Below are 26515 nucleotides of genomic sequence, written 5' to 3' on the forward strand. Positions count from 1 at the left end.
AGACACTACGACTGTATGATCTAGAGGAAGGCATAGTTAGGCATGCAAGCATACATATATTGTGATTATGAAAAGTGGCAGGCTATGGACAGATGAAAAAGAAACAAACAATTTGGTGTGATGAGTGATTTGTGATGTTGATTTGGGACACTATATATGTTTGCACCATCGATGAAGGTCGGCAGGTGGTAGACGGAGGTCACGGTCATATGACGTGTGGGATCGGGCCGCGGTGAACCGAAGCGGCTGGGGCTGATTGACCGCCTGCTTATTTGACGGGACAGCAATGCACTCCACCATTTCCATTCATTGTTATTGGATCCGACGTGGCACGCTGCACGACGTCCCAACGCTCCCACGCACGTAATTGAATGTCCATGGCCGCCCGCTAGACCATCTCGGCCGCCAGCACGACGAACCTCTCCGCTGGCTGCTCCACTTTGTTGCTGCCACGCGCAGAGACAGCGACACACCATTACAGCAGTATATGCACCACCGACGGCCCAACCGCAGCTGCGACTCCACTTGAAAGACAGGACGCAGCCGTACAGTCAGACGTGAGCATGGCTTCCGACGACGAATCTCATTCGCGGTCCAAGAGGCCAACGCCAATGACCAGACAGTCGTCGTCGCAGTCGCACATTTCGCAGTCGCCGTCCGAGGGGGGCCACCAGCGGCCTACGCACCACAAAGCCCAGCGGCACCATGTTGTTGGCCAGCGCGTACAGAGGAATACATCGTTTGGCAAGAATCTCAACAAGCTCAGCAAGGCCGAGAAGCAGGCACAGCAGGCGCAGCAAGGGGCTGAACACGGTGGCCGACACCACCGTCGTTCGCAGTCTGGTAACTCTATCTCTGCGCCCAGTAGCCCTCACTCGCGGCCGGGCTTCAAGCGCCATGCATCATCTGGTGCTATCGTGAGAGCAAACCAAGCACAGGTGCAGGCCAACCTACGTAGAAATCACTCGAGCGGTAATTTGCCGCCGCGACAAGGGCACAGCAAACACGGGCTCAAGTCCAAGGGCGATCATGCTGTGTCGAGGCGCGCACTCGCGACACCCAACCGATCTCGCCAATCATCGCCCGAGCCAGGTGCAGGAGTGCATTTCGACCTCGCCAACGAGGACGAGGATGGCGACGAGGCCGGATGGACGGAAGAGAGTGCATCTCAGTCACCAACAACAACTCGATCCAACACGCGCTCCAACTCGGTCATACTCGACGCACAACACCGGGCGGCTGAGATCAACATGGAGAGAAATAGGGGGGAGCCATCGAAGCAAATAAGCGCAATCCGGGAACAGCCAACCCAAGCGGCTCAGGTAGTTGTCGACCGGACAAGCAGCATCACACAAATCAACGGAGGGAGCTCGTACCAGCACTCGAGGCCTCCGGATGCTGACATGATTACTTCACGTCTACTCCAGCGCAGTGCCTCGCATCATGTTCCTCCCAAAACAACATCGGTCGCGGCCACGGTAGTGTCGTCGTCGGACCGGCACAATCTCCTTAGCCATACGGCTGGATCTGTGGGATCGACGCTGGTGGACACATCCGGGCGCGACCTAGTATCACGGTTCATGGACGGTGATGGTTCAGCAGGAACACCACACGAGGGCGAGTACATGGCCGGTCGCGGTGCCAAGGACGAGGACGAGGGAGGCGGATTGGACAAGATGAAAAGAAACAAGTCAATGCCAAACTTTAGTGGCGGTACAGACACGCCGTCGAAGACGCCGCAGCGGTCAGGCACGACGACACCTACCAACCTGCCACCGTCACGGACTCAACAGAAGCTCATGTTGCAGCGAGCATCATCCAACGTGGAGCCGCAGAAGCTGGTTCCTGTGACTCTTCCACGAACGGGCGGGCCGACGTACCTTCAGTCGAGCATACAGTACAATGCAAATGGTGAGGGACGACTGGACCCACGGCTGCTGCAGCAGTTTAACCACGTTGCGGTCGAGTACAGCGTAGTGCGAAGATACCGCAACCCGATTGCAGATGCGGTTGCGCGCATCTCGCAAATGCCAGGCATGGCAGTCAAGATGCGGGCGTGCAAGCAGCAGCAAAAGGCGAATGGAAACGGAACGGGAGCAAACAGTCTGAGCACGAGTTTCAATGATGGGATCACTGAAACGGATGGAGCGGGATCACGGAGATCGCGAGTCAGCTTCGAGAAGGTGAGGAGCAGTCGAACAGAGGGCGAGTTTGAAGGGCGGCAGAGCTTCGAGAGCGAGCAAGCGCGCAGTCGAAACGAAGCCGAGGAAATGTGTCGGCGACTGTGGGAAAGCGCCGAAGTGGTTGAAGCGGACTGAAGGATGGGCTTGCGCCGCCGATCACGCATGCATTGCCGAGTCGGGCAAGGGAAAGTGTTTGCAACTATCGTGAGAAGGTTGCAGGGAAGAGTATTGTTTGGACAGGTGCGTGCGCCCACATTTCCCTGAGCTGAGCCGTTGTGTTTTGAGGGGGGCTTAATAAATGAGGGAGGGCTTCTGCTTGGGTGTTTGTTTGGCGACTGAAAGCAGGATGGTGTGTGATATTGTTTTGACTAGGGGCGGGGAATGACGGCCGCCCTAAAACTTGATTGATTCAGAGGTCAAGTTTCCAAAGTCCCAAGGCTAACTACTGGGCGGTGACAGACTACGAATGAAGAGGCGCCCTATACAAATCAGAGTTTGAACCCTGAGGGTGGGGGTGGGTGGGTGGGTGGGGAGGGGGAGTTTGTGTGTTGCAAGATGATATTACGCGAGGATTTGCGTTCATTTTGCGCGCGTGTTCAAGAGGCAATGGCGACGGGGCAGATAGGGATATTTGTCGCGAGAGAGAGAAAGCAAAGGCTTGGCCCATTTGCTCTACTGCTAGCGGCAAAGGGGCACAAACTGGATTTGCAATGGACAGCCGATGGTTCATGAGCGAGGCTGAAGAGACGAAATAAGAGCAAAGGTACTAATGGCAGGGGGTGGGGGGGTAAGCAGCCAATCCGAGCGGCGTGGCTTGGGTGAGGTGTAATGGTAATTTTATTTTTTTCGACTTGTTGGCTTCTGGCAGTGTGTGTGCCAAGTTCTCACGATCATGCGCACATGGAGGAGCAACCGTGCTGGAGGCCGGCCGCTGCGTGCTACTGCGGCTCCTGCAGCTGTTGGGCAGAAGAGTCATTTAGGCGACGGCTGTCACTGGACAGTCGTCGATGGTGTTGAGACAGGCGGGCGATCAGAGTCTTTGCAGAAAATTCTTTACCCTCTCACATCGCTCGACAAGACTCTCAGGCTGACTCCAGATGACAGCACAGCAAGAGTTGGCATCGCCACAATAAATGGGGTCCGCTCCGGTAAGGGCTGATAGCGTGCCACGAGGGTGATGGGCGAACAAAGGTAGTGTGCTGGATGCGGTGTACCTACCGGCTCCGCGTCGACAAGTCACGGCTGACGGCCATTTGCGCGACGATTCGCTGAGCACACCTACCGTGTCTGTGCGGCGCGCTTTTCTTGTCAGGCTGGGTGACGATGGAACGATTGGGGTTAGACTAGGTTTCCCTGGCCAAACGGCCATGAAACCACGCGCCTTGGGTGTTGAGACAACATGGGGATGAGGGGGTCAGGGCATGCCTGGCGACGAGGCCGTCTGGGGTTGTGTGTTTGTGCGTGCATCCAGGGCGAGGATGTGGATGGGGGGCCGTTGCGGCGACGATGGAAGAGGCGGAGATGGTGAAGGATTTGATGTAGTCATGGTAGGATGCACGCCAATGCGCTGGTCAGGTACACCCGAGCCTGCCGTTTGGTGGGAGCAAATGGCAACCCCGACCTGCGTTAGCGCCTTGCAAGAGCCGAAATTGCCCCAGGAACAGGGAAATTACGGCCACCCAAGGCAGGAGCAACCTCCCCGGCGACCCACCCGCATCACATCGTCTTTCTCCCCTCAAACGTCCCACTCCGCCTGGACCCTACCTACTTACTCACATACACTCTCTCTCTCTCTTTGCGCTCGCTCTTTTAAATTTGCTTCTGCCCCATCGGCTGACTACATTCTTTAGCTAGCTCTCACTGTTGCTTACGCACTGTACAGTTTTGTATACACTCACTCACTCACCACTCTCTCTATCAACACTCATTTGCGCTCCCGCTATAGTCGCATTCAACACTACTCTCTTGCGCCCATTCACTTGTCGTCACAACAAGCCAAACATACGCAATCAGCACCACTACCATCATGCGCTCCTTCCAGCAAATCCCTCTCGCGCTCTGCGCCCTTGTCGCAACCGCTGTTGCTACTACCTCCGAAGACACCGTCAGTTACGATGCCACCGTCTACATCACCTCGACCATCACCCGCGTCAACACCGTCACTGCCAGCTCTGCTCCCACCGGCGCCCCAGTGAATCAGACCTCGACCATCATCGCTAGCCACCCCACCGTTGCGCCCTCTTTCAGCTCTTTCAATGCTGGCAACGCTACCAGCGTCGCGCCCACTGCTGCTCCCTCGGCGCCTACTGCTGCTCTCCCCAGCGCTTCCGCCCCTGCCGCCTTCCCTGGCGCCGCCTCTTCTCTCACTGCCAACGCCTACCTTGCCGTTGTCGCTGCTGGTCTTGGTTACCTCGTCCTCTGAGAGACTCTTGCTACGAGCAAAATCAAATTCCACCCAACCCAAACGCCTCGCTGCTTCTTGCATCATCGACTGGTGCTCGTCTTTGATTCAACCAACCCCATATACCCGGAAGCTTCCTCTGGCCCAGGCTCGCTCAAATCTTTGTTTTTCATGCCCTTTTTTCACGACCATGTCCCTTGTTACGCTTTTGTCTCTGCATTCTTTGTTCGCCCATGTCGCGACCTCTTTTTTTCCCCTCTTTCTTACATTCTCTTGTTTGGTTTAGCAAACTCAGGTTTTGCTCAAACATTTTGACGTTTTGTTTTGTTTTGTTTTACCCACCTGTCAAAACCTGACATCTTTTTCATGCACACTTGCGCACCCCCCACCCCTCTTTGATTTGACATTTACATTCCAAACCCTTTTTGGATGTTTATTTCTAATCGTTATTTCCTCCCCCCAAACCCACCTTTTTTGTTCTTGTAATCAACGCTTACCCCTTTTTTCTCATTGTCTGAAACGATTTGATGATGGAAACAAGTGTGTGTCGAGGTTTACAAAGCTTTTCGGCAGGTGTGTCCTCTTTTTTTGTTGTAATGTGTTTTGATTTGGGACTCTTTTGCAAGTTCCCATAACTTACGTTCCTTTTTAACCACCCCCGTTGGTTCACCACTTGTTTTTTATACCTATGTTCTTTTTTCTTACCTTATGAATGTCAGGTGGTGATACCCCCCCGCTCATTTTTTGTTAGCTTGCTTTTGGCACGGCCTTATACCCCCCCTTTTCTCTCTCCCCCTTTTTTTCTTTTATTTTCTTCTGTACGTAAATGTTGCGGGTGGAGTCACGCTTGCGTGGTCTTCCCGCTCTACATATTTACTGAAGATGAAAATAAAAAGGGGGGAGGTGAAACTATTTTCGCGGAGGAGTCGGAGTTTGGAGATATATACCCCCACCCTTTTTGTGTTTGATTGAGCTGATTTGCTGTTTGGACATTGGAAGAGATCTCGAAGGATTTGGAAAGTAGGACGAGAGAGAGAAAGAGAGTGAAAATATACCATTACTTGATGCGAACTTTTATCATGTGTTCTTACTTCCCATCATCCATTTGTCGTTCTGACTTTGGTATCGTGACGTCGTTTTTTTTCGTTCGCTCACCAGACTAAAGACACTTCCAGTCTGTAAGTCCAACTCAACTCACTTCTCCAATCTCGCCGCCCTCCCCTCATCCCTCCACCACTCACACTGCACCCTCCTCACCCCATCCCCCTCAACCCGACTATTCCCAAACGCCTCAATCCTCAACTGCAACCCCGGCACACCCTCCTTCTCCTCATACCTTGGCCAAACCGGCACACCCTCCCTCCTCCCAGCACTTGGACTCCCCCCTAACGCAACGAAATCAGAGAAAAATGCATGTAGCACCTCCTTCCCCACCTCTGGATACTGTACCCCACCCGCCCCCGCGGGTTCTGCCCAAGTGTACTTGGTGTCAGCCGTATGCGGCACGCCCTTCCACGCCGGAAACGTATTATTAACCGCCCACACCGCTTTGAAAACCGGTGCTCCCTTTTCCGCCATGCGGACCGCAGTTTCCTGGCCAGGGCAGACATACATGTAATCCGTTAGCGCAGCCGAAAGACGGTTGTACTGCGTGGAATTCGGACTAAATGCGTATTGCCCATTCACCGCATCCTCGGCTGGATCCGGATACAGGTGCTGGAGATCGTCGAGGTCGGAAGGGGTGAGACCGGGGATGAGGGTGTGGAGGTAGGCCAGGAATTCTGCGTTTGAAGAAATGTTACCGGGAGAATAATATTTCGCTTCGTCAAGCACGTTTGTAGTGATAGTCGGGATACGGTAGAAAAGGCCATCGCGACCGGCTTGCGAACCCGCTTGCTCGAGTAAAAACCCGCCGCGCGTGGGTTGGAAGGGCCACGTGATGCTGTATTCGGATGCGCGCCAGAGCTGGGCACTTGCGTTTTCCAAGGCGGAAACGGGGGCGGCGCGCAGGCAGGCGAGGATGGCGGTGTCGGAGCTATTTGCGGTCGAGGCACAGCCCGCGAGGGAGAGATACCGGCTAAACTGCTCTTGGTAGAGCGGATACGAGGCATTTGGGAAGGACCGCGCAGTTACGCTACCGGATTGCAGGATGGCCTGGGAGAAGAGTGGGGAGGTGCCCTCTGTGGAGTTGTAGTTGTGGAAGAGGTGGATGGCCGTCGAGTGGGCGCCTGCGGAGCGGCCACCCAGTGTAACGCGGGATGCGTCGCCGCCGAATTGCGAAACATATTTTTGCACAAATTCCAGGAGGGATTGCTGGTCTCGAAGACCTAGGTTCAGTAGGCCTAGGCGTTCGAAGACGGGTGAGGGGAGGAAGCCGAAGGAGTTTACCTGGTTCGCGGATTTTAGTATATTGGAGGTTATATCTGGATTTGGATGTGGTATTATCTTACTCTGTAGTTGAAGTTGACGACAATTAATGGCTCTCGAGAATTAGATACGAATGATGGTCCGTCGAAACTCCTCGAGCTACCAGCTACAAACCCACCCTGATTTGGTCAGAAAATATATTTTATTAACATGGTAGACCGCAAACTCACACCATGAATCCAGACAAGTACAGGTAGTTTCTCATGCGTCGACACGTTCTGCGGACGAAACACATTCATGCTCAGACATGCCTCGTTAACTTCGTACGTGATATCCTGTGGATCCTGATGGCACGAAAATCCATATTGAGTCGCATTCTTCATACCCTCAAACGGCTCAGGAGGGCCAACAGGCGCAAATCGGGCGTCGCCGACAGGCTGCGAGACATAATCGATCCCGAGCCAGGCATCCACGGGCTTTGGCAGCGGCTTCTTGGTCAGCGTCTGGAAGATAGTCGTACCGACAAAGCTCCCATACCCGGGAAGCTTGACTTGGGGCGCGGCCTGTGTCGAGGCGACACTACTCAGCCATACGAGTGTGGTAAAAGTCTTTTGGGCCATGGTAACACGAGCCACGACGCTGACGTAAAGTTGTGAAAGCAGCTCAGAACGAGCAGCTTCGTCGACAACAAGAAGACGTTGCAATTGGAAATATATCATGTTCTATTCAAGTTAAAAACAAGGCATGTTCTACATACAGACTCCGAAGTCGGGCCTTGCTAGTATCCGCTTGGTATACCCAGTATTACCCTCTTCTCCACCTGTCTTGCTCCGGTTGCCAAGAGATATAGTGGCACAGGCCTTGGGACCTGCTCGATACGGTGCTTTCGATAAAAATTGTGGGGTGTGAAATTGTGTGACTAGCGATTCGTTATCGTCAACGGTAGACAGGGCCGGTACTTTTTCTACGAGCCGACATGACGGACGTTGGAAAATGTGGAGCAAGCCATGGAAGGTATCGCGAGGGTCAGCGCTGCTTCGGGTAATAATGTCTCCGAAACCGGGCTTACTGCTGCCGATCCCTCGTATGCGAACCATACCCAACTCCGAGGCCTAGACCTCACCGCTGACTCTTGCAGCCAATCTCCGACTCGAAAATATTCGAACATTGCTCTCAGAAATACGCCCTGTCGCAAGGGCTCGTTACGAAGAACGTCATCTTCAAGGATGGACCTTTATGCCTCGAGTCTTACACAAAGGCAACCTCTGACGTCACCGCAACCAACCCGATAGCTGTTTTTGGTGCTTGCTCAACCCAGTATATGAAGAGTTTGACAATCAACCTTGCGAGCTCCCACCGTCAAACCCTTTGTCTAGCTTCTTCAATGCTTCTTCAACCTCCACCGCTCTCTCCTCCCCGCCCCTGAGGCCTTGCACACGGGGCAGATCACGCATGACTTGCTGCACCAGGTCCTCCAGTGCTTTTGGATCCCTCATGCTGCCTAGTGTAGCAGCATCGACTTTTCCTTTACCCTTGCTTCCTGTATCTGAGCGAGATGTCAGTGGCTGCTGGGGCTGAGGCTGGGGCTGTCGTTTTCGCAACATGACCTGCCCTTGTTTGTCCATGTAGGTTTCGTACCCTTGTTGATCGAGCACTTCGTCAGGCACGCGGACATTGACGGGTGATCTGTTGCTGCTCTCGCTTGCCGCTGCAGGAGTGCTTGAAGAGGATGATGAGTTCGTCGAAGTCTTAGCTTTGTTGATTGCATCTTGGCTATATCTCTCTAACGCATGGATGCAGTCCTGGTTTTCTTTGTTGCCTTCCATAAGAAACCGCAGGCACATGATGGCATGCTCGCGGATATATGGGTTGTGCTCGTCATAGGAACAGCAATTCAAGACTGCCTCAATACCACCTAGAGGACGTATCTGGTCTTGTACTTGTTTGTTCTTCCACACCAGGGAGCTCAGCACAAGCACAGCAAGCTTCTTCAGGTTGCGCCATTCAAAGTCTGAAGGCTCATCAGCAGCTTCGTCCATGTACGGCCTAGGCGATGGTGATGTTGGTGGAGGAGCATAGGCCTCTGCAGCTCCTGCTGTAGTGTCATATGGTCGCTCGACAGCAACTGGTTGGGGTTGTGATGTCTGTTGTTGCTGCTGTGAAGTATCTGCCTCTGCTGGCGCAGTTGTGGGTGGGGCATGTTGAACATTCCTCAGAGGTGGTGGTGACAGCTGACCTTTAGGAATCGCTGCATCGAGCTCTTTGAGTAACGTAACTAGCTCGTGAGAAATCTCCCAATTACTTAACATCCTCTTCCATGTTTCGTGTTCGGTGAGGATGGCGAAGAACTCTAAGTATTGGTAGACACCCTCATACATCCGCTCCATATCCCAGAGATTGAGGGGGAAGTCCTCGGGTTGTGCATGTCCAGCCCGAATTTGACCCTGCAGAAATATGAGTGCGCAAGTTTGTGGAATGATATGCCGCCGGAACTCAGTAAGCAGGAAATTGACCATATGAACGTCGCCTTGATCAACTTGTGGGTGGTTCGCTTTGAGATGGCCTTTGGCGGGCTGGGTGCGAGCTTGTCTAGCGCGGAAGATGTTGGTGAGAAGTTTCATTATGACGGCCTGGGCTGGCGATATGATATCCTTGGATCTGGTACATTGTTAGCTCAATTCTACCATCTCGTCTAGTGGACTTACTCAGATTCTCTGAAAGCGTGATAGGCAAACGGTAGAAGCTGGTTCGCGAGGATGGCTTCCATGATTTTCACCATGAACTTGAAGTAGAGCTCTTCCTCCCTAAGGTCCCAGGCAGCAACAAAGATTAACAGCTCGCGTAGTAGATTTCTTCCATTGTCTTGTGCGAGGAGGAGATGGCACCGCACACCATGCATGCTCCTAACGCTACTGAAGACAGTCGGATCAGAGTGATATCCAGGCTGTCCCTCTTGTGGCTCAACGATGCCGGCCATGATGATCATGGGTAGAACTTCGATTTCAGTGGGCCCCAGAATTAGGGGAACATCTGTGAGCAGACCTCGGCCTTCATCCCCAGGAATGTCGTCGTAGTCGTCGTCATTATCATCGTCATCCTCTGGTGGAGGGGAAGTCGGAGAGGCTACGTCACTGATTAGCCCTGATGGTCGGTCGGGGTCTGGCTCCAGACGCTTGAGCAAGTCTTCTTTGCCATTCTGAAGAATCTCGGCTCCAAAGGATGGCGGGTATGTCACACGGAAATCGATCTCACCTGCCGGGGGAGACCGTTTGATGCTGGGATCTAGTAACGAGTCATCCGCTGCTGGTTTCGGGGACTGCTTCTCCCCATCCTGGGCTGACGATGGTTGGTCTTGGCCGGATTCGTCCCCTGGTAACACAGTAATGGATGAGCGCATTCGGTCAACTTCAACCTGGAGCTGGTTGATGCTCTTGGCTAGCGCTTGCACGCTCTCCTCATTCTTAGCATGCTGGTCGACAACCTTGCGGTATGTGCTGGACTGAGTGATTTGGTCCCGGTATCTGGCAACAACGTCTGCATACAGCATGTTCCATTTCTAGAGAGGTCAGGAGGAACTTCGCAAAGAGAGACTAGTCTCTACTTACATTCTTTTCTTCTTCGCTCATGGTTTGCCACCGTCTTCTGCACTCAGCGGCAATCTCATTTGCACCGGCCTTGACGCCGTGCTGTGTGAGAGCCTTCTTGACATCATTTCCAGTCTCACCAATGTAGAGCAGGAAAGGGGACGAAGCGGGTTGTTGGGGTATCTTAAAGGTATCCAAGCTCCGCGCTGCGTGGCTTGGCAAAGGCTGTTCTTCTGGCAGTGGTTCTTGATCTTGTTGCGGGAACTCATCCATTTTATATTTCATGTCGGCGAAATTAGGGAGCTCGTTGTCCAGGTGGCTGTCAAAGAGTTCAATCCAGAGCATGAGTTTGCGCTGCTCATTCTTGGCGATGAGATTGTTCAGGAATTGTAGACAAGTAATCAGTAGCTTCTTGTATGCATTGATGACGCCCTGCCATTTGTCCTCGTCTTGAGTTCCCGCTTCGCCGTCGTAGCCCCTCGCCGTGACACGCACACAGACGTTTATGAGAGCAAATATGTCTTTATCGAACAGCCTATCTGCACTGAGATTCTGCACCCGCTCTCCATGGACTAACACATTGCGCGCAATGCACACAAGCTGGTTTAGCCGTTCCAGATCTCTAAGCAGGCTCGGCGAGTAACTAGCTATTAGGGGGCCCGACAGCCCCTCATATTCTGGAGCCGCAGGATCTGGCGCAGCAAAGCAGCGACGTTCGAGTGAGGGGACAGCAGCCTTGAGTACGCCTGCAAGCTCGTCCCAAAACTCCCACGAGAGGCCGAGTTCTTCACGCAGCTCCAAGCTCTTGCGCGACTCTTCCAACGTCTTCTTCACGATATCGCGCTCCAACATGCGCAGCGTGTCGTCTCTGATGTAGCCTGGGTTGTGAAAGTGAACGGTATACGGGGCGAGTGCGAGGCGAAGACGGGTAAGATATGGCCTCGCTGGTCTGCCATTTGAGCTCTCCGGGCGCTCAGAGTCGCCCACGCTCTCGGTGCCGTTGACGCTGCCGTCAGCCATGTTGCCTGCCGAATTCTTCACGGTGATTGCTGACGATGTTGCGTGTTGGTTCCAGTCATGCCACAGCTGGTGTTGGGCGAGCAGGCAGCGGTACACCCATACACGGATAGGGCCTGGAGCGCGTAGGATGCGGTAGAGGTTGTTGGAGGCCAGCTCTTGGGCAATGTTGTGGTACTGCGCCAGCGCTATCGGGGCAAAGGCAAGGTGGGCAGGATTTTTGGAGGCGTCTGGAAAAGGCGAGGGCAGATCAAGGGCAGGAAGCAGCGAATCGGAGGGCGTGGAGAAGCTGGAGTCCGAAGTCATACTATTACTTGGGAGGCGTAGAAAAATTACGATGTCAGGCACAGAGGACCCCCACCATGCCTGCCCCGCCTGACGTCGTTTGTCGACTGGGCTGGTATACTATGCAAAAAAGACAACACCACATCACCAATCAACGAGGGCTTGCCATAAGATTTCCAAATTTTTTTATTGCATTCATTTGTGCCAACAGAGGCTGTTAACAACAATATATATGTATGGAGAAAAATGAACCGCGCACAGGCACAAGTTGCCAAACGCGTCTAGTGGCTCCGACTTGATCTTGGAAACAATGTAATGTGAGTCTTGACGCATGGTAATGGCATCTCTCACGGACATGAATTGTTCCGTTTGTTGCGTCACGCATATAAAAGAAAGATTGGACGACAAGCCCGTGCTGGCGATGAATAGACTTACATACCCTCGGCTTTCAGTCTTGCCGCCATGAATCTACTTACCTTCTTCGGCTTTCCATTTCGCTCTTCCATGATTGGGTTCTCATCGTCCTCTTCTGTTGCCTTGAACCCGCCCTGTCGCTGGATGAATCGATTTCGCGTCTTGTGATACTGAGCTTGGATCTCGCGATTCAAGAGGACCTGATCAAATTCATCAGGCGCTTGAGGCTCCGACGGTAAGGGGACGTGCTCAGTGATTGTTGAGACTAGTGTCTGACCAGCAGGCCCAGTCGGTACAGGCGGTGCTTCTGGGACAGGAGGCGTAGGCAGTACTTGTGGAGTGTTTGCTCCAGCACGGGCACTCTTGAACCTAGACATCTTGCCTGGCTTGGGGGGTTCTACTTCAGACGGTGGAGCAGGCGCAGATCTCTCCACGATGGTGTCTGCAATTGTTGACGCTGGTTTGGCCGCTGGTTGTGTTGTTCGCTTTGCTTCGGGCACTGGCTTGGGAGCTTCGGATATATCAACTTCATTCGCGAACCGCACGCCCTTCTTCTTTGACTGTTCGTCGCCAGCTTCGTCTGTTGATTGCGCAGCAGACTTTGGTGTATCCAATGCCTCATCAAACTGCTCGTCTTTCTGTACACGCATGGTGCGAATGTCACCAATGTGCTCGTCTAATGGGCGATCGTCCGGTTGCGGCCCAATGTTTTCGAGCATGCGAGCACCCAGTTTCTTCTCCAGCTCCATCATCTGCTTTCGATATTCCTCAGTGATGACAGGCCTTGTGCTACGGCCGTATTCATCTTCCTCTTCTTCCTCTTCAGTGTCGTAGTCGTAGTCACCATAGTCGTCCGACTCATTATCAGAGAATGATGCAGTAGGCTTATCGAGGTTGAGCTCTGCAACGACTTGCCCGACTTCTGACATGCCATACTGCAGCATCTGCCTTCTAAGCTCGGCATCTTCTGGAGACTCATCTTCGGGTATAACGGCCGACGAAAGGTCTTCATCGTCCTCGAGCTCGACTGCTCTGACACCCTCTGGAAATTGCACTGATGCAAGGTCCTGACTAACTTGAGGTTTCGATACCGGCTTCACCGGTGGCTCGACGTCAAGCTTCTCAGCAAAGGACACAGCTTTCTTTGGAGGAGACTGGTCCGTTGCAGTACGGTTTTCGACAGGTGCCGGTTCTGACGAAACAGTAGGTGTGAATGCCCTGGTAGAATCTGAAACTGGCGGAGAAGTGGACGAAGATTCCGGTGTTTGTTCCTTTGCTTGCGCCGCATTCTTCTTCTCCAGCTCAGCCTTCTGAATCCCAGCCTTGCGCAACACCTCCACAAGCTCAGCGGCAGCCTTTCCCGTCTGGTTGACTGAGCTCGATATCTCGTTACCTTCTTCGTCTAGCTCTTCTTCAATGTCCATCATTGGTTCGCCTTCTTCATTGTCCATCCCGGGCTCTAACAGGACATCGACACCAGCAAGCTTCTTCTCGGCGGCATCAAGGTTCTTCTCGATTGTAGCACTATTGGTTCGCACATAGTCAATGCGTCTAGAGATCTTGTTAACAACTTCGTTACCAGTGCTTTCGGTTGATGATTTCTTGTGGAGCAACTCGTCGAGCTCCTTTTCATTGAGCAGCTCGAGCTCCAGTTCGCGTGCCATCTCACGTATTTGTGAGGGCGAGGGGTCACCGGCAGCCTCGATTTCTTCTTTGAGTGCCTCATACTCGGCCTCCCAAGTCGTCCAATGAGTCAAGGACTTGCGGAGTTGATCAACGGTCTGTTGAAGCTGCACTCGGCGGCGTTCAATATCCTCTAGAGCACTTTGTGTCGAGGCTGCCATTATGTCGGGTCTGTCCTGGAGTAGGCGAGGTAGAGGAAGGAGAAGGGAAAGAAAAAAGTTGGCGGAATTTGTCTGCAGAAAATGGCCGAGCTTGGCGATGAGCTCGCCCCGCAGGGGGACCATGCACGCGCATCTAGAGCATTGGCGTCTCACAATGTTACAACAATCTTCGTATGTAATCATTCACAAAAGTCGCCATCGCATTATTTTGTCCACTCGTATCGGGGCAGCAAACCATGCTGTCGGTCTAATAGAGCAATAAGCGAAATCCTACCGCTGAGTAATCAGCCCAAATCAAGTCACTTGCCTGCGGAGCTTCACATTATCTTCGCCTCACCTCCGCCATGTCGAGATCCGGACGCGCAACAGGCGCGTCGAAGCAGGATAGCGGTGCGTTTGCCCTTTCTAAATCTCTATATAACCTATCTTTGCTGCATGCCCCGCGCGAACCTTTCGCTGATGCTCTTTCAGGCGTATGCCCCGTCTGCAAGGCATCGGGTTACCTTGACCCGAACATGCAATTCAAAATCAACCCTACGTGCTATCATTCCATGTGCGATACCTGTGTCGAACGTCTGTTTGGAGGTAACAAAGGAAACAATATATGTCCTGTGGCGGGATGTGCAAAGACGTTGGCATACAGGAACTTTCGAAGGGCGACCTTTGAAGACCTGAAGGTGGAACGGGAGGTGGATCTGCGAAAGAAGGTTATGAAGATGCAAGTGAAGTCCGCCGTGCACAGCTTGGTTTTGGGCTAACAGCAGACCAGTATGAACAAAACAGAAGACGATTTCGAGACGTTGAGAGACTACAACGATTACCTGGAGCAGGTGGAAGAGATGACTTGGAACCTTATTCTCAACATTGATGTGGACGCGACATGGAACAAGCTCCATCGGTTTGAAGCACTTCAAAAAGCAGACTCAAATGCCGCTAGCACAAAGCGCGACGCTGGGAAGACAGGTGATGCCAAAGGTGCTGGCCAGAAGGATGATGGCGCTGATCTCATGTTCCGTGGACTCAAGAAATACGTCCCGCCACCAAAGGAGCCGCCCTTCGATCCATGGGGAGGATACAACATTGCACCTCAGTACTACGTACTGCAAGACAATTACGATGTCGACTGGTATGCGCGTATGAAGAAAGACTCGACACATCTTGTTGGAGGACACAGCCTGCAAGAATACTGCGATCGCGCGTTGCGTGAGGCCTTTGGAGGCTTCGGGGTCTTCATCGAGGATGAGATCGCAGCAAGGGATGCTCCGTCCATGTCCATGGATGCAGATATCGGCACCGAACATGCAGCAGCGGCTGCCATGAGTGGGAAGGAGGCGAACATGGACGACATCTTCTAATCTTCTTCTACTATGATACCCGGCATAATGCCAACATTGGGCGGCGTTTGCAAAAGATCAGTGTATCAGTACTTGAGAATACGGCGTTTTGTATGTAACAACGTTAATGAATTGAATTGCCAAACCTCATGTTCTACGTTCCAAGCTCCTCCGCCGAATCTCCCCTGCTGCTCCATGATACGCCAAATCATCATACTCAAACTGCTCTTCTGGTAATGCATACCCCTCGCCACCTCTAACCTGCCTTGTCCGCGCAGCAATCGGATTAGGATTGGCTTCCGGGTCCTGCGAGTTATCCGGAGCTCCTTTCCCCTCACCCGCCATTCCATCTACCGGCTGGAAGGCGCCTCTCGTCCTCGCTCCCTTCAGCACCTTGACATCTACAGCCAGCGCCAGCAGCGTTGCGAGCAAGCCCAGCAGCGCAAAGCTAAACAGCGCTTTGTACTGCCTACATATGCTCACTCCTGTATCAGAGTCCCAATGTGAAGTGTCACAGACACCCGCTACCGTCCCGGAAGTCCACCTCGCCAGCAACCCAAACGACACAATCCACAGCACCCCGAGTGAACCGTTGACTGCGATATTTAAACCAGGATTAAGGCCGTGATATAAATGCAGCACAATAGTTGATGCAAGAGCGACAATAGTCAAGATTGATACCACCATCAGCTATTCTCGAATTAGCCATTGATCTCTCTTGTATATTCCTCCGTTGCACCGGGCAATGATGCCCAAAAGGTTTCAATCGAGCAAATATTCTGGGAGAACCGTACCAAGATAAACGTCCAGGGCAATGTGTACCCATCCCGCGATAGCTCGCGCAAGAAATGCGACATAATGCCCGCTACCACGAGCGACGAGACTAGTTGTGCGCTTCGCGGAAGGCGGAACCAGAGGAAGGGGTACGGCGTGGGCTTCACGCGGGTTTTACGCGTCGCCATGGCGGGCCGGCGGGTAGCGAGAGCAAGAGGGCTGTTCTCGGGCGGCAGACAAGGGTTCGAGGTAAGAAGAATTACAGTTTGTGCGATGGGGGATAAATGAGTGTAGGCGGTGGGTTAGTTACATGTAGGATTAGGGCGCTGCGCGGGATGCACAGGGAGGCGTTGGTTTAGGGTTTAGCTGGGTGGGCTATTTTGATGCCGAGGCCGAGCCGTGACGGCGTGTATACTTGTTATGATAACGGCATTGGGCATTGAAGTCTAACAGATATGTTTCTATCGAGATCTTGCTGAGAGTCGTTCTAGTCATTGATATTAGGGGGAATTTCTTGATGCTAATGCAGAATGTATGCTTCATGACAACCTTGGGGTCAAGCAGGGCATGCGTCAGGTATTGTATAACAGCGCAGAACTCGCTGAAAGTAAAGCCAATGTCATTTTGTTACATATCGAAGGCGAAATTATACTTCAGCTAGTAAAATAAAACTTGGGATAAAAACTTGGGATAAAGTGAGTAGAAGCGAGTTTTTAAGCACTTAGTCTAGTAGAGCCTAGGTACTGATATGTGGAGAGGACTTTACCTTTAGTGCATACTCCCCAGTGCAACCCCATGGCAGCCTTTTCTTCCGTCTTTCTCTGTGAAGGTTACGCCAGCCATTGTATTGGCAACCCAATAAGCCGTCTCTCGGTGCAGAGTCTTTGTGTCAAAATCATAGTCATCGCTCGGCATCTCTATACTCTAGTCAGTCAATGGTCGTTGCACATTTTCTAACCGGACAAACCTAGAGGCACCCTTAGTCTGGGATCTTCGGTAACTAGTCTTGCATTTCCGGGCGCAGTCACAGAAGAAAATCCGTTCGCAAGGCTTTGGTAGATCACAAGCATATCCTCGATATTCTCATCCACAGCATTACCCGACCTGAGCTCGTTGATTAGACCGCGAATGCAGACTCGTGCGAGGTGTTTGAACAGCCTATCCTTATCAAGAGCCAGCCCCTCAGGAAAACCCGACTTCTGCGGAAACACTTCTTCGTATCCAATTCTCGCGTTAGGATCTACTGTCTCTGCAACCAAAAGAAGGTGGTATTGATCGGGAACCGAGGATTGAAATGTTTGAACCTGTATGTCGAGCTTGGGATTTGGACTGCTACTGCGTTGGTGGAAAGCTTCTTCAATTTCCTTCTTCACTGTAGCCCCAAACTCCTGGTATTCGTCCTCTGGCGCGTGAGCGATGAGACGAATAATTGATATCTCCCCTCGCTTCTCCAGGATGAAAGCCTTCAATGGGATTTGAAGTGGCTTGACCCAGAGCTTTATACGTCCAGGAATCTTGACATAGTCGGTATGCCATCCTTGTTCGTAACTTGTGTCAAGCTTGATGAAATCCTCACTAATCCCAATCGCCTTCAGAGTAGGTAGCAGGACTTCCACAACATTGTGGTAAGATGGAGCTTTGACACAAAGCGTCCCTGCTCTGATGGTTAACTCAATCCCAGCCTTAGGGATGATCGGTTGGATGTAGGCGGCAGCCCCCAGGTGTGAGAAAAGGATGTATGGTATCATGGCAATCATGAAAATCGCGGCTGAGCCCTCAACAGTTATGTCCAGATGCTTCCCATCTTCGATGACCCCTGCTTTAGGATCCTGGTGCGGCTTAAAAACAAGCTGTCGGCTTGCAATCGCGTTACCTTCTACGACTGCTCCAGTGAGGTATGCCATAGTTTCAATGGCGACAGTGTGTTCAACACGTAGCCCGCCGATACCTGGTCTATTTGCGCGTATAGAATTGACCTGCACACTTCGATTGAGTAGGCTAGAAAAGGATAGGACATCCCGAATGAGTCCGCCGCCCCCTTCGAAATGGGTGCCTTCCAGGACTACAAACTCTTCGGCCGCCATTTCTGTGGTTTCGAGCAGGCTGATAATATGTGGAAATGTCCAAAAATTGCATATATGCACAAATAGGACTGATAAGACGAGAGCTGTCGGTACAGATATTAGCGTCGGGTAAAGTAGACGCATAAGTGTCTGGTCAGGAGGTAGCGAACCTTCGAACGGTTAGGTCCTCGCAAGGGCAGTGGCTCCTACGACGGCACGCAAACGCCTCTAGATGTACACGAGCTTGCATGTGATCATCGAATGCATGATTGACGTAGTGCAACATTTTTGCCTGCTTGGTTGCCGTGTTTGCCTTCTTTGACGTGGGGTACCTCCTGCAACCATAAGCCACATCAGCCTGATGGATAGTATAAGTAAGGCTATGAGAAAAGACAGCGCGGCAACTGCACTATTCATGCACACAACTACAGAGATGACTCTTACATCCCTCAACGTTGTGTCTAAGGGCGACAATGCGCACTTGCCAACAATTAGTACAGATACCGTTCAGCACTGTGCGGCGCCTCAAACCAATGCAGGCGCGCGTTGTTGGCTGCCAGGTCCTCCCCCGCGTCGAAGAATCAAGGAATTGAGGCCCCCAGAAAATCTTCCCTGCATCCAACATCATCTAGAGATCCCGGTCCGAAAAGTTAATCTTTGGTCGTTCCAAAACCGAACCAGTACAACCCTGGCGCCTTACTTCGACGCGCGCAAGGCTGTGAGCAGTCTTGATGGTACTTTGAGCACAACAGAGCGCTACCTCTTTCATGGCTGTGCGAACGAAATAAGCCTAGATTTATTAGAATCTTTCTCGAGATATGGGCCCTCTATCTACTTCTCCCGGCCTCAGAGCTATTTCTCTCGCACGCCCGCCGTTTATTGGACGGCATCTTTAGACTTTGCGTTTGCCTGGTGCGTTTTCAGTGAAACTGGCCAGTGGGAACCCAAGCTATCGCCTGAGACAACGCCATTCGAGTGTCTGATCTATGTTTCGAGAGTGGAGCAAAACATCCTAACTGACGAGTCCCATTGCTACATGGTTCCCACCCCCTCCAACTATGATGAAGAACAGCAGCTTGTGGAAGTAAGCAAGCACTAGCTGAGAAGGTTGTACACAACTAATACCTGTGCAACAGTGGTGTGATTCAAACATGTCAAAATCAGCGGAGCCAGACCGTGTGCCGCCCCCATATTCCAATCGATCAGACTGGCCTTTGATAGGAAGCAGGATACCACAGGTGAGCTTGATGCCTCCATCAGATGGCCACGTTCCACTTATAGTCATATCAGCACACTATGGACTCATTGGCCTCTTTCAATGTCCGGGAGTTCCCAGCATTGGGTGCAACACGCGCCCAAGATATCGTCATGTACGCAGCTTGTGACGAGAAGATGAGTTATAGATTAGCTTCGGCCGGTGTCGAGGTTCGATCCAAGCCCACTGAGAGTTCATCAATTCGCTGATATAATTATAGATCTTGCACCTCGTTTCTCTACCGACATCTAGCCATCGAGCGATGTTGTAGAGTGTCAACAGTCTGAAGACATGTTGGGTGAGATGCCATCCATCATTCTATCTCGCTAGCTAGTGCATCCTCAGTGTGTACAATCCTAAACGCGAATCCCCCCACGATGCGATTTAAGTGACAATCATTAATTTGGATGTTGGGAGGTGTGACGGTACATCAGGGAGTTGATGAGATGGTTCGCGTGCGCGTCCCCCTCCTTGATCAAATAACGTTCTGTTGATACATTTTGGCCGCCAGAATTCAGACATTTCAGCTTCCGTATAGGAGTCATCAGCGAAGATGCCGCCTTGATGTTTTCCTGGTGCATAAATGACAGGCCACATGGGGATGTAACACAGTTCCTGCCGTAATGGTCAGCTTTGATACACCCGCAACAAGCCACAATAACTCACGTTGAATGCGCATCTATGTTCACATCCGTGCCAGCTATCCCAGCCAATCCACTCCATCAGTTCTTCCGTGCTTGTTCGAATGTAATCGAAAGCAGCTCTCACGCTCGTTTTAGACACAAGTTCGGAAGAAGCTACAAGTTCGTGTTTGGGGTCAAACAAGTCTGAGGTGTACCTGTCGCTCAGCGCAAAGAGATCAAACTCCCATGAACACAACTTATGCATCAAGACTTGAATTGAATCTCTGATAATTACCTCAAAGTCATTGAGACGATTACTGTCGACATGATCAGTGTAAATCCTGGAGCACCTTGATATCGTCTCCTTTTTGGCAGCTGCAGGCGAGATGCCTACCGCAGTGGGATATTCTAGGTAGGTGTAGAGTACTGCATGTGTCAACTCATGGACTTTGGTCAGAGCCTCCTGCATAGTGTTATTGTCCTTAACGGCATGCCTCACCGTTGCCAACATCTCTCTTGCGCGAGTTCCATGTTGCTTGACGATGGTCTCGGTGAGAGCCTGCCAGTCGATGCCAGAGCAGTCCTGTTTGCCGAGTGCAGTAATCTGCTTCAACCAGGACTTCACAGTTCCGATATCGTCCGCCGATATGCCTAACAATCGATGGCCTCTGCGTAATCCCCAGCCATTCTGGTACAAGACGTCTTGCTGGCTGTGATGATGGCCACTAAGACTGCGAAGGAATGGGTCATAATACGTAATAAATCCACAAAGATCAAGTGAGACACGCGTCTCTTTATTGCCACCAGGGACAGCTTCTCCTGTGCCGTAATGCCAGGTGCCACTTCTGATCCACTCCCAGCTATTCTGTGGCGCAAACTCATTGCCATATCCTAGCGGGGGCACTCTATTCGGATCTCGCGGAAGGCTGGGATCGTGCTCTCTTTCCATGTTCCCCGGGACTGTGATATTGCTAACATGTACTTGACGAACACCAGCGGCAACATAGTCGCAGATCAAGACCTCAAATCCAGCATTCATGCGAACAGTGCCATCGATACTGAGGCTTTTAAGGAGGGTGCAAAGCTCCCTTGCCCTCTGGTCCTCGTCGAAAACCAATCTCTCACTAGGGTTATCCGGAACTTTGTTTTTCAGCAGCGCCATCTGCGAATCAAGTGTTCCCCAGTGTGTCAACGAGGCTGCCTGTCCATCAAAGTAGAGTACTTTCAATGGTTTTGTCGTCGTCATGGTGTATATGGTCGGTGTTCCGGAACTGGCGTATATACCGAGGGACATCTCTCTACAGTACGTCAGTCACAGTCACAGGCAAAGTAGCGTGTTTGCACGTTGCGATTCCGCATACGTACGCATCGAATGCAAAAAACGTGGGTACTTTCGGAGGCTTTCCATCTGGCCTTGCGTGGTAAAGTTGAGTGTTGAGTGGTACCGTTGCTGCTACGATTGAGTGTCCGTTGGGTCCATATGTATTTGGCCACTGCTTAAGCAATGAATGTACTGTATCAAATATGAAAGGTGCTGTTGTTTCGCAATCTTCCTTGTGTGTGGAACACGCTAGACGATGCTGGACATCTCGGGCTGGCGATTGGGTTCGAGTAAGCGTGGAAGCGGTCAACAGCAACAGTAAAGATGCAGTCGCGATCATTACCGCGACGCGATACCGTAAGCCATTTTGCCGAGCCTGTCGTCGCCCAGTTAATGGAAAACTCTCTCGTTCTTCATCACTTAAAAGATCTAGAGATGAACTGTTGCGCTGCATCGTGTTGTTTCAATAGCTGGCCTTCATGGAGGGATGAGAGAGCGCCCTCGTGTAGCTGCGGATAAGAAAAGAGGCAATCAGCAACACCCCGGAATCTCTCCCATGAAGAAGAAAAGCGGTATGGCCAAGCATGGACACCTCCGAGCCACTAAAGTCATCTGGCATTCCTTGTTGACACATAGCCAATGACAATGTTCTAGTTCTCGCACTGTCACACGTTGAGGACCAAGGTTTTTCATCTGTGGCGGTGCTAAAAGGGGGTAATAATCCTCACCCGATAAATAGAGCGTGATTAATCTTCCAGATAATCAAAGCTTAAGGTCTAGTAATATATAGCCTCTTTAAGCTACAATAGAGATTATTTCCGGACTCTGAAGCCTGGCCGAGCAAAAACAGGATAGCTCTCGTACACTAAAGATTTGGGTACCCAAGGTGTCCACTTTCATGCATGCATATGCATTACATGCAGCCAGGCTTTGAAGGTGCACGTCAGAGGTGGGGCCGGGCCATCTCTCGATCCCGTGCCGCCCGTATTTAGCGGCGCTTAGCACTCATAGTGAGTTCCCTGGAACGGTTCACTTCGACACCCCCACAACTAGATTGATGTGTTCCCACGTTACACGAAAACGGTGTGAAGCTGTGTTGTCACGGGTCTGACAAATCGTTTCTCCGGCTGATGATGGCTCGGACAATAAAGTCCAGGACGGTCGGTCGCTGATATGTGTGCGCGTGTGTGCGAAACAGTGGCATGTCTGAATACGCTGAAGCCCACCGGTTTCAGCCTCACTACTACCCTGACGATACTGCGCAATTCTGGGAGAGACGTGTCCTGCGACGAAACGAATACTCCTACAAGAATCTTACCGGTTCATTTCTAGGAGACCTGCCTGCAAGGGTTGATTCGGTCCTCAGTTGGGACGGCTCCGCGCTCAAACCAACCGATTATGTTTTCCAACTCGATGAGACGCACCTTCAAGAGATCAAACATGCATGTGCCGAGTTCATGGGTTTGTTGCCAGCTCTTGGAATGTTGATATGATTTTGCACTAATGATATCGAGAATCCGGTCAAAAGCTACGCGAAATTTCGCCCAAGACCTTCAGCATACCATTGTTGGCAGAGGCCTTAGCGGAGAGGCGACCGACGCTACACGCTGGAGTTGGTATGTTGCTACTTCGGGGCCTTGATCCGGCCAGCTTCAGCCGTAGAGAAAATATCTGTGTGTTTGCTGGACTCGCATCGCACCTGTGTGAAGAATTTGGCAGGCAATCTGGTGGCAAGGTTCTTAGTGAGCATTGTTACAGACGTTTTGCATGGAATGGACCTATTAACAATGATAGCCCACATCAAAGACTTAGCTTCCATTGATAAGCGGAACGGTCTGAACGGATGTGCAGCACCGTATTGCAACGTCGCGCTTGTGAGTTCGAAGCATCGCCTATTACGTGCTATTTTGCTGACGTGCATAGCCACTTCATACTGACAGCGGCGACGTGGTGGCAATGTACACTCTCGAAACGACAGCTACCGGAGGCTACGGTACCTTTGCCTCTGTGGGATCTATATATAATCAGCTAGCTCGTGATGACCCTGAACTGCTGGCCGTTCTATTCAAGAATGGCTGGCCCATGGACCGGCACGTAATGTCTTTATCTCCGATTGAGTGGTTTTGTAGTCTGCTGATAACTTGTTATAGTCCACCGGACAAGAAAGGACTGGATGGAAACGGCCTCTACTACCGTCGACCCGTTATGTTCATGCACAAGGGTGCACCAGAGATGGCCTTTAGCCGAGGCGCACTCATACGTTCTCCACGTGGGACAAGGTCCTTAGAAATCCCGAATATCACGATGCTTCAAAACGACGCACTAGACGCCGTACACTATGCAGCTCACCAGAGCCTGCACCGCATCGACTACGAGACAGGAGATATGTTGTTCTTCAACAACCGAAAGATCATACACGGCCGTGATGAGTTTCACGATGGCAAGGGTAAAACTCGACACATGTTGAGACTTTGGCTCAAAGACGAATCCATGGCAGGATCGCCGCCTCATCCCGCTCTGCAGCTCCAGTGGGGCAACATCTTTCGGGCTGGGCTTTCTGATACTCCAGAGGATTCAGAATGGCCCATGGAGCCGGATAGACTTTGATGTTATAGAGCATTCATTTGGCTTGTAGCCTCACGATGGGCTAGTCTGTTCGATACGCGTTTCCTGGGTTCATAGTATATCTACTCATGATATCCATTCAAGTGATCTCATGACTACAAATTTGTAATCTATTGCAGGGCTTTGCGATCGCTATTCGTCAATACCACCTTGAATATTCTCTGATCTAAATGTGCTATTCTGATCTACCTATGATCAAAGAGCAGAAAGAAATTAAAGACAGAGCATCTCTACTGAAACAGCGATATTTATATGGGACAGTTCAATCCCTAGTCAATGAGAATAGCTCTCAGCTCAATACTGGCACGAGGAGGGGTATTGGGCGGAGCGGTGTGGTCGACAAATGCAGCGTGCGGACAGACTATGTGTTACGTCAGCCTTCCGTCAACATAAGCTCTGTACACTTACAAGAGGCCTCTGTATCAATGCTATCGTAATGTTTGAAGACTATGACATCATCGATTCCCATATTCCTCTTGTAGAACCATCGGTGATTGACGTTATGAGTAACCTCGTAGCCCTCGTCACAGTAATGCGGAAACAGTATGTCGGCTGGAACTAGATCGTTAATCGCGACAGTACGCGAGTCGCAAACTGCAAGAGTATTGTCCTGATACGGACCTGACAGCGCGCGCCACATACTTTTGGATACACCATTAGAGAGGGTTGGGGAGCGATGCAGGAGTGTGCATACAATCACTTACCCAATCATACGGTACCGTCCCTTCAGTAACTCATCTGCTTCTCCGGGCAAATGAAGTTTTAGTCTGCTTTTGCCTGATTTGGGTGTGACATCTGCAATATGAGAAGTGAGTTGGTACTTCTCATGCATGAAGGGCTCATCAACACATACCACAGTGAGCACGGGTGAAAGGTGGGATCCAAGCTTCAGAGGGCTTCTTTTCTGGATCGAGACTTCGGAACTTCGATTGTTTAGTGTTGGTAATGTATTATGAAGGATTGTGGGACTGACGTTGTAGGTATATATATATACCTTCTTGCTGTTGAACTTTTCCCTCAACCACTCCCCCATCGATGGCAGATACTGGTCACGAACTGTCTGCGCATTCCAGGTGTGTATCGTCTGTGGAATTTGACAAAATTCAAAGCCAGACACTGCAAGAACAAAATGCTCCTCGACCCCTGTGATGTCATGGATTCGAACAGTGTCAAATGACTGACCAACGACATTTGTACGCGGAAGACCTTCCAGGAAGGGAAGTCGGCTATGGTAAGGCTTCTCAGTCTGGTACAGACGATTCAGAGCCAAGTAATTGAAAGCCTTCGGCTTTACGGTGCCCAGTGCCCACTCCTGAATGCGCTGATCCAGTGTGGAGACATTCTCTGCGACTTTCTGGCCATCCATCTCATCTGCAATGAGGCTGTGTTCGTTCGCCTCAGACGGAGCTCCAGTGGTTGTATGTGCTGGCATCACTATGGAAGGTCGTGATTTGCCCGATTTACGGGCTTCCTGTGACCACTTCTGCCAAGGACGGTCGAAAGGTTGGTCTGGGTTCCATCGCCAGCTGAGAACGGCAGGACATTCGGTCTTGAGCCAGTCGTGCAAGGCATCACCAGGAGAGGGCGGCCAATAATCCATCCAAGGGCGACGTATGCCACGCAGAGGTGCATGCTCGCTTGCACCTAGTTGGGGGTCGGAATCTAGGAAAGTCATGCTAACCTCGTAACCAGGCAGAACATCTGGGGCTACTAATCCAGAGGTCATGTTGAATATCTATCTCGAGCAAAGCCTGTCGTTCAGCGTTCAGTGAAGGCTCTGGAATGTAATGGGATATTCACTGAATGATGTTGCAGGTGGTCCCGTCCGCGGCCCAGCTGTGCAGGCGTGACATGCTCTCCAGCCTGATGCATATCACCCACCCCTCCATGGGAATCCTCCCTAATCGTGTCTTACATGCATATCTCAATCAACCATGGCGCATTCACTGCGCCCCGTTGGAAACGATAAAGCAGTCGACATGGCAGGTTCAATCGCCACGGGCTGTCTTCGATATATGGTGTGTTTTGTTTTCTTACCAAGAAGTGTGCAATGAAGTATCCGGCCGCATCCACGTTTCCTGCGACCATTCAGATCGGGACGATGACACAGGATGTTTACGCCATGGCGATTGATCGACTGCAACAAAAAGTAGGGTCATCCATATCACAAGATGAATTTTCTCGATTTTGTATGGCTCATGCCCCATGTTCGAAAATGACGGCCATGGATGCACTCAATGTCGCAAGTGCGGGGCAGAAGGATAAGCACCCGACCTTCAAGAAGTTTGTGCATCTTATTCACCGTTTATTTGAGCCATTGGAACGATTCAAATCAGCGCTCGACACATTTGTGCAAGTTGCAGAACCTGCCTGTTTGATCTGGGGCTCTGTCAAAATCATTCTCACGGTCAGTCGTTTGTCTGTG

General features: G+C 51.5%; 12 protein-coding genes across 12 annotated transcripts; 5 read left to right on the forward strand and 7 right to left on the reverse strand.

Moving 5' to 3' along the window:
* Positions 1 to 314: 314 nt before the first annotated feature.
* On the forward strand, positions 315 to 2691 carry COCSADRAFT_37000 (uncharacterized protein). The gene has a single exon (XM_007701656.1). It carries the CDS (start codon positions 564 to 566, stop codon positions 2316 to 2318), a length of 1755 nt encoding a protein of 584 aa, XP_007699846.1. The 5' UTR covers positions 315 to 563; the 3' UTR covers positions 2319 to 2691.
* Positions 2692 to 4209: 1518 nt separating this feature from the next.
* On the forward strand, positions 4210 to 4605 carry COCSADRAFT_89816 (uncharacterized protein; the record flags this gene model as incomplete). Its single annotated transcript, XM_007702024.1, has 1 exon — positions 4210 to 4605. The coding sequence occupies one exon, from the start codon at positions 4210 to 4212 to the stop codon at positions 4603 to 4605; it is 396 nt and encodes a 131-aa protein (XP_007700214.1).
* Positions 4606 to 5778: 1173 nt separating this feature from the next.
* Positions 5779 to 7571, reverse strand: COCSADRAFT_160639 (uncharacterized protein; the record flags this gene model as incomplete). The annotated part of the gene is made up of 3 exons (XM_007702025.1): positions 5779 to 6972; positions 7035 to 7130; positions 7182 to 7571. The coding sequence occupies 3 exons, from the start codon at positions 7569 to 7571 to the stop codon at positions 5779 to 5781; spliced, it is 1680 nt and encodes a 559-aa protein (XP_007700215.1).
* A 717-nt stretch (positions 7572 to 8288) lies between these two features.
* Positions 8289 to 11858, reverse strand: COCSADRAFT_171495 (uncharacterized protein; the record flags this gene model as incomplete). Its single annotated transcript, XM_007702026.1, has 3 exons — positions 8289 to 9609; positions 9657 to 10507; positions 10557 to 11858. 3 exons carry the CDS (start codon positions 11856 to 11858, stop codon positions 8289 to 8291), a joined length of 3474 nt encoding a protein of 1157 aa, XP_007700216.1.
* A 167-nt stretch (positions 11859 to 12025) lies between these two features.
* On the reverse strand, positions 12026 to 14122 carry COCSADRAFT_37005 (uncharacterized protein). Its single transcript, XM_007701657.1, has one exon. It carries the CDS (start codon positions 14093 to 14095, stop codon positions 12269 to 12271), a length of 1827 nt encoding a protein of 608 aa, XP_007699847.1. The 5' UTR covers positions 14096 to 14122; the 3' UTR covers positions 12026 to 12268.
* A 128-nt stretch (positions 14123 to 14250) lies between these two features.
* Positions 14251 to 15513, forward strand: COCSADRAFT_325081 (uncharacterized protein). Its single transcript, XM_007702027.1, has 3 exons — positions 14251 to 14485; positions 14567 to 14813; positions 14865 to 15513. The coding sequence occupies exons 1-3, from the start codon at positions 14440 to 14442 to the stop codon at positions 15448 to 15450; spliced, it is 879 nt and encodes a 292-aa protein (XP_007700217.1). The 5' UTR covers positions 14251 to 14439; the 3' UTR covers positions 15451 to 15513.
* A 63-nt stretch (positions 15514 to 15576) lies between these two features.
* Positions 15577 to 16391, reverse strand: COCSADRAFT_26580 (uncharacterized protein; the record flags this gene model as incomplete). The annotated part of the gene is made up of 2 exons (XM_007701536.1): positions 15577 to 16119; positions 16224 to 16391. The coding sequence occupies 2 exons, from the start codon at positions 16389 to 16391 to the stop codon at positions 15577 to 15579; spliced, it is 711 nt and encodes a 236-aa protein (XP_007699726.1).
* Positions 16392 to 16792: 401 nt separating this feature from the next.
* On the reverse strand, positions 16793 to 18287 carry COCSADRAFT_142934 (uncharacterized protein; the record flags this gene model as incomplete). Its single annotated transcript, XM_007702028.1, has 2 exons — positions 16793 to 17120; positions 17171 to 18287. The coding sequence occupies 2 exons, from the start codon at positions 18285 to 18287 to the stop codon at positions 16972 to 16974; spliced, it is 1266 nt and encodes a 421-aa protein (XP_007700218.1). The 3' UTR covers positions 16793 to 16971.
* A 412-nt stretch (positions 18288 to 18699) lies between these two features.
* COCSADRAFT_160645 (uncharacterized protein) lies at positions 18700 to 19730 on the forward strand (the record flags this gene model as incomplete). The annotated part of the gene is made up of 3 exons (XM_007702029.1): positions 18700 to 19350; positions 19403 to 19504; positions 19557 to 19730. 3 exons carry the CDS (start codon positions 18700 to 18702, stop codon positions 19728 to 19730), a joined length of 927 nt encoding a protein of 308 aa, XP_007700219.1.
* Positions 19731 to 19817: 87 nt separating this feature from the next.
* COCSADRAFT_325100 (uncharacterized protein) lies at positions 19818 to 21553 on the reverse strand. Its single transcript, XM_007702030.1, has 2 exons — positions 20188 to 21553; positions 19818 to 20136 (listed from the first exon to the last, which is right to left on the reverse strand). Exons 1-2 carry the CDS (start codon positions 21436 to 21438, stop codon positions 19906 to 19908), a joined length of 1482 nt encoding a protein of 493 aa, XP_007700220.1. The 5' UTR covers positions 21439 to 21553; the 3' UTR covers positions 19818 to 19905.
* Positions 21554 to 22667: 1114 nt separating this feature from the next.
* COCSADRAFT_171500 (uncharacterized protein) lies at positions 22668 to 24072 on the forward strand (the record flags this gene model as incomplete). Its single annotated transcript, XM_007702031.1, has 4 exons — positions 22668 to 22926; positions 22980 to 23207; positions 23260 to 23339; positions 23389 to 24072. 4 exons carry the CDS (start codon positions 22668 to 22670, stop codon positions 24070 to 24072), a joined length of 1251 nt encoding a protein of 416 aa, XP_007700221.1.
* Positions 24073 to 24215: 143 nt separating this feature from the next.
* Positions 24216 to 25978, reverse strand: COCSADRAFT_325158 (uncharacterized protein). The gene is made up of 5 exons (XM_007702032.1): positions 25064 to 25978; positions 24944 to 25013; positions 24795 to 24885; positions 24499 to 24731; positions 24216 to 24451 (listed from the first exon to the last, which is right to left on the reverse strand). The coding sequence occupies exons 1-5, from the start codon at positions 25814 to 25816 to the stop codon at positions 24360 to 24362; spliced, it is 1239 nt and encodes a 412-aa protein (XP_007700222.1). The 5' UTR covers positions 25817 to 25978; the 3' UTR covers positions 24216 to 24359.
* Positions 25979 to 26515: the final 537 nt, after the last annotated feature.

Source organism: Bipolaris sorokiniana (genome assembly GCF_000338995.1).
Source record: "Bipolaris sorokiniana ND90Pr unplaced genomic scaffold COCSAscaffold_7, whole genome shotgun sequence".
NCBI lineage: Eukaryota > Fungi > Ascomycota > Dothideomycetes > Pleosporales > Pleosporaceae > Bipolaris > Bipolaris sorokiniana.

Bases quoted from the DNA above. Each gene is read 5' to 3' on its own strand.
- COCSADRAFT_37000 (XM_007701656.1), top strand. From the start codon at position 564: ATGGCTTCCGACGACGAATCTCATTCGCGGTCCAAGAGGCCAACGCCA.
- COCSADRAFT_37005 (XM_007701657.1), bottom strand. From the start codon at position 14,095: ATGGCAGCCTCGACACAAAGTGCTCTAGAGGATATTGAACGCCGCCGA.
- COCSADRAFT_325081 (XM_007702027.1), top strand. From the start codon at position 14,440: ATGTCGAGATCCGGACGCGCAACAGGCGCGTCGAAGCAGGATAGCG. The intron at 14,486-14,566 runs GTGCGTTTGCCC...ATGCTCTTTCAG, and splicing joins CGCGTCGAAGCAGGATAGCG to GCGTATGCCCCGTCTGCAAG. The intron at 14,814-14,864 runs GCAAGTGAAGTC...ACAGCAGACCAG, and splicing joins CGAAAGAAGGTTATGAAGAT to TATGAACAAAACAGAAGACG.
- COCSADRAFT_325100 (XM_007702030.1), bottom strand. From the start codon at position 21,438: ATGTCCCTCGGTATATACGCCAGTTCCGGAACACCGACCATATACACC. The intron at 20,137-20,187 runs GTGAGTTATTGT...CCATTACGGCAG, and splicing joins AACATAGATGCGCATTCAAC to GAACTGTGTTACATCCCCAT.
- COCSADRAFT_325158 (XM_007702032.1), bottom strand. From the start codon at position 25,816: ATGACCTCTGGATTAGTAGCCCCAGATGTTCTGCCTGGTTACGAGGTT. The intron at 25,014-25,063 runs GTCAGTCCCACA...AAACAATCGAAG, and splicing joins TATATATATATACCTACAAC to TTCCGAAGTCTCGATCCAGA. The intron at 24,452-24,498 runs GTAAGTGTACAG...CGTAACACATAG, and splicing joins CATTGATACAGAGGCCTCTT to TCTGTCCGCACGCTGCATTT.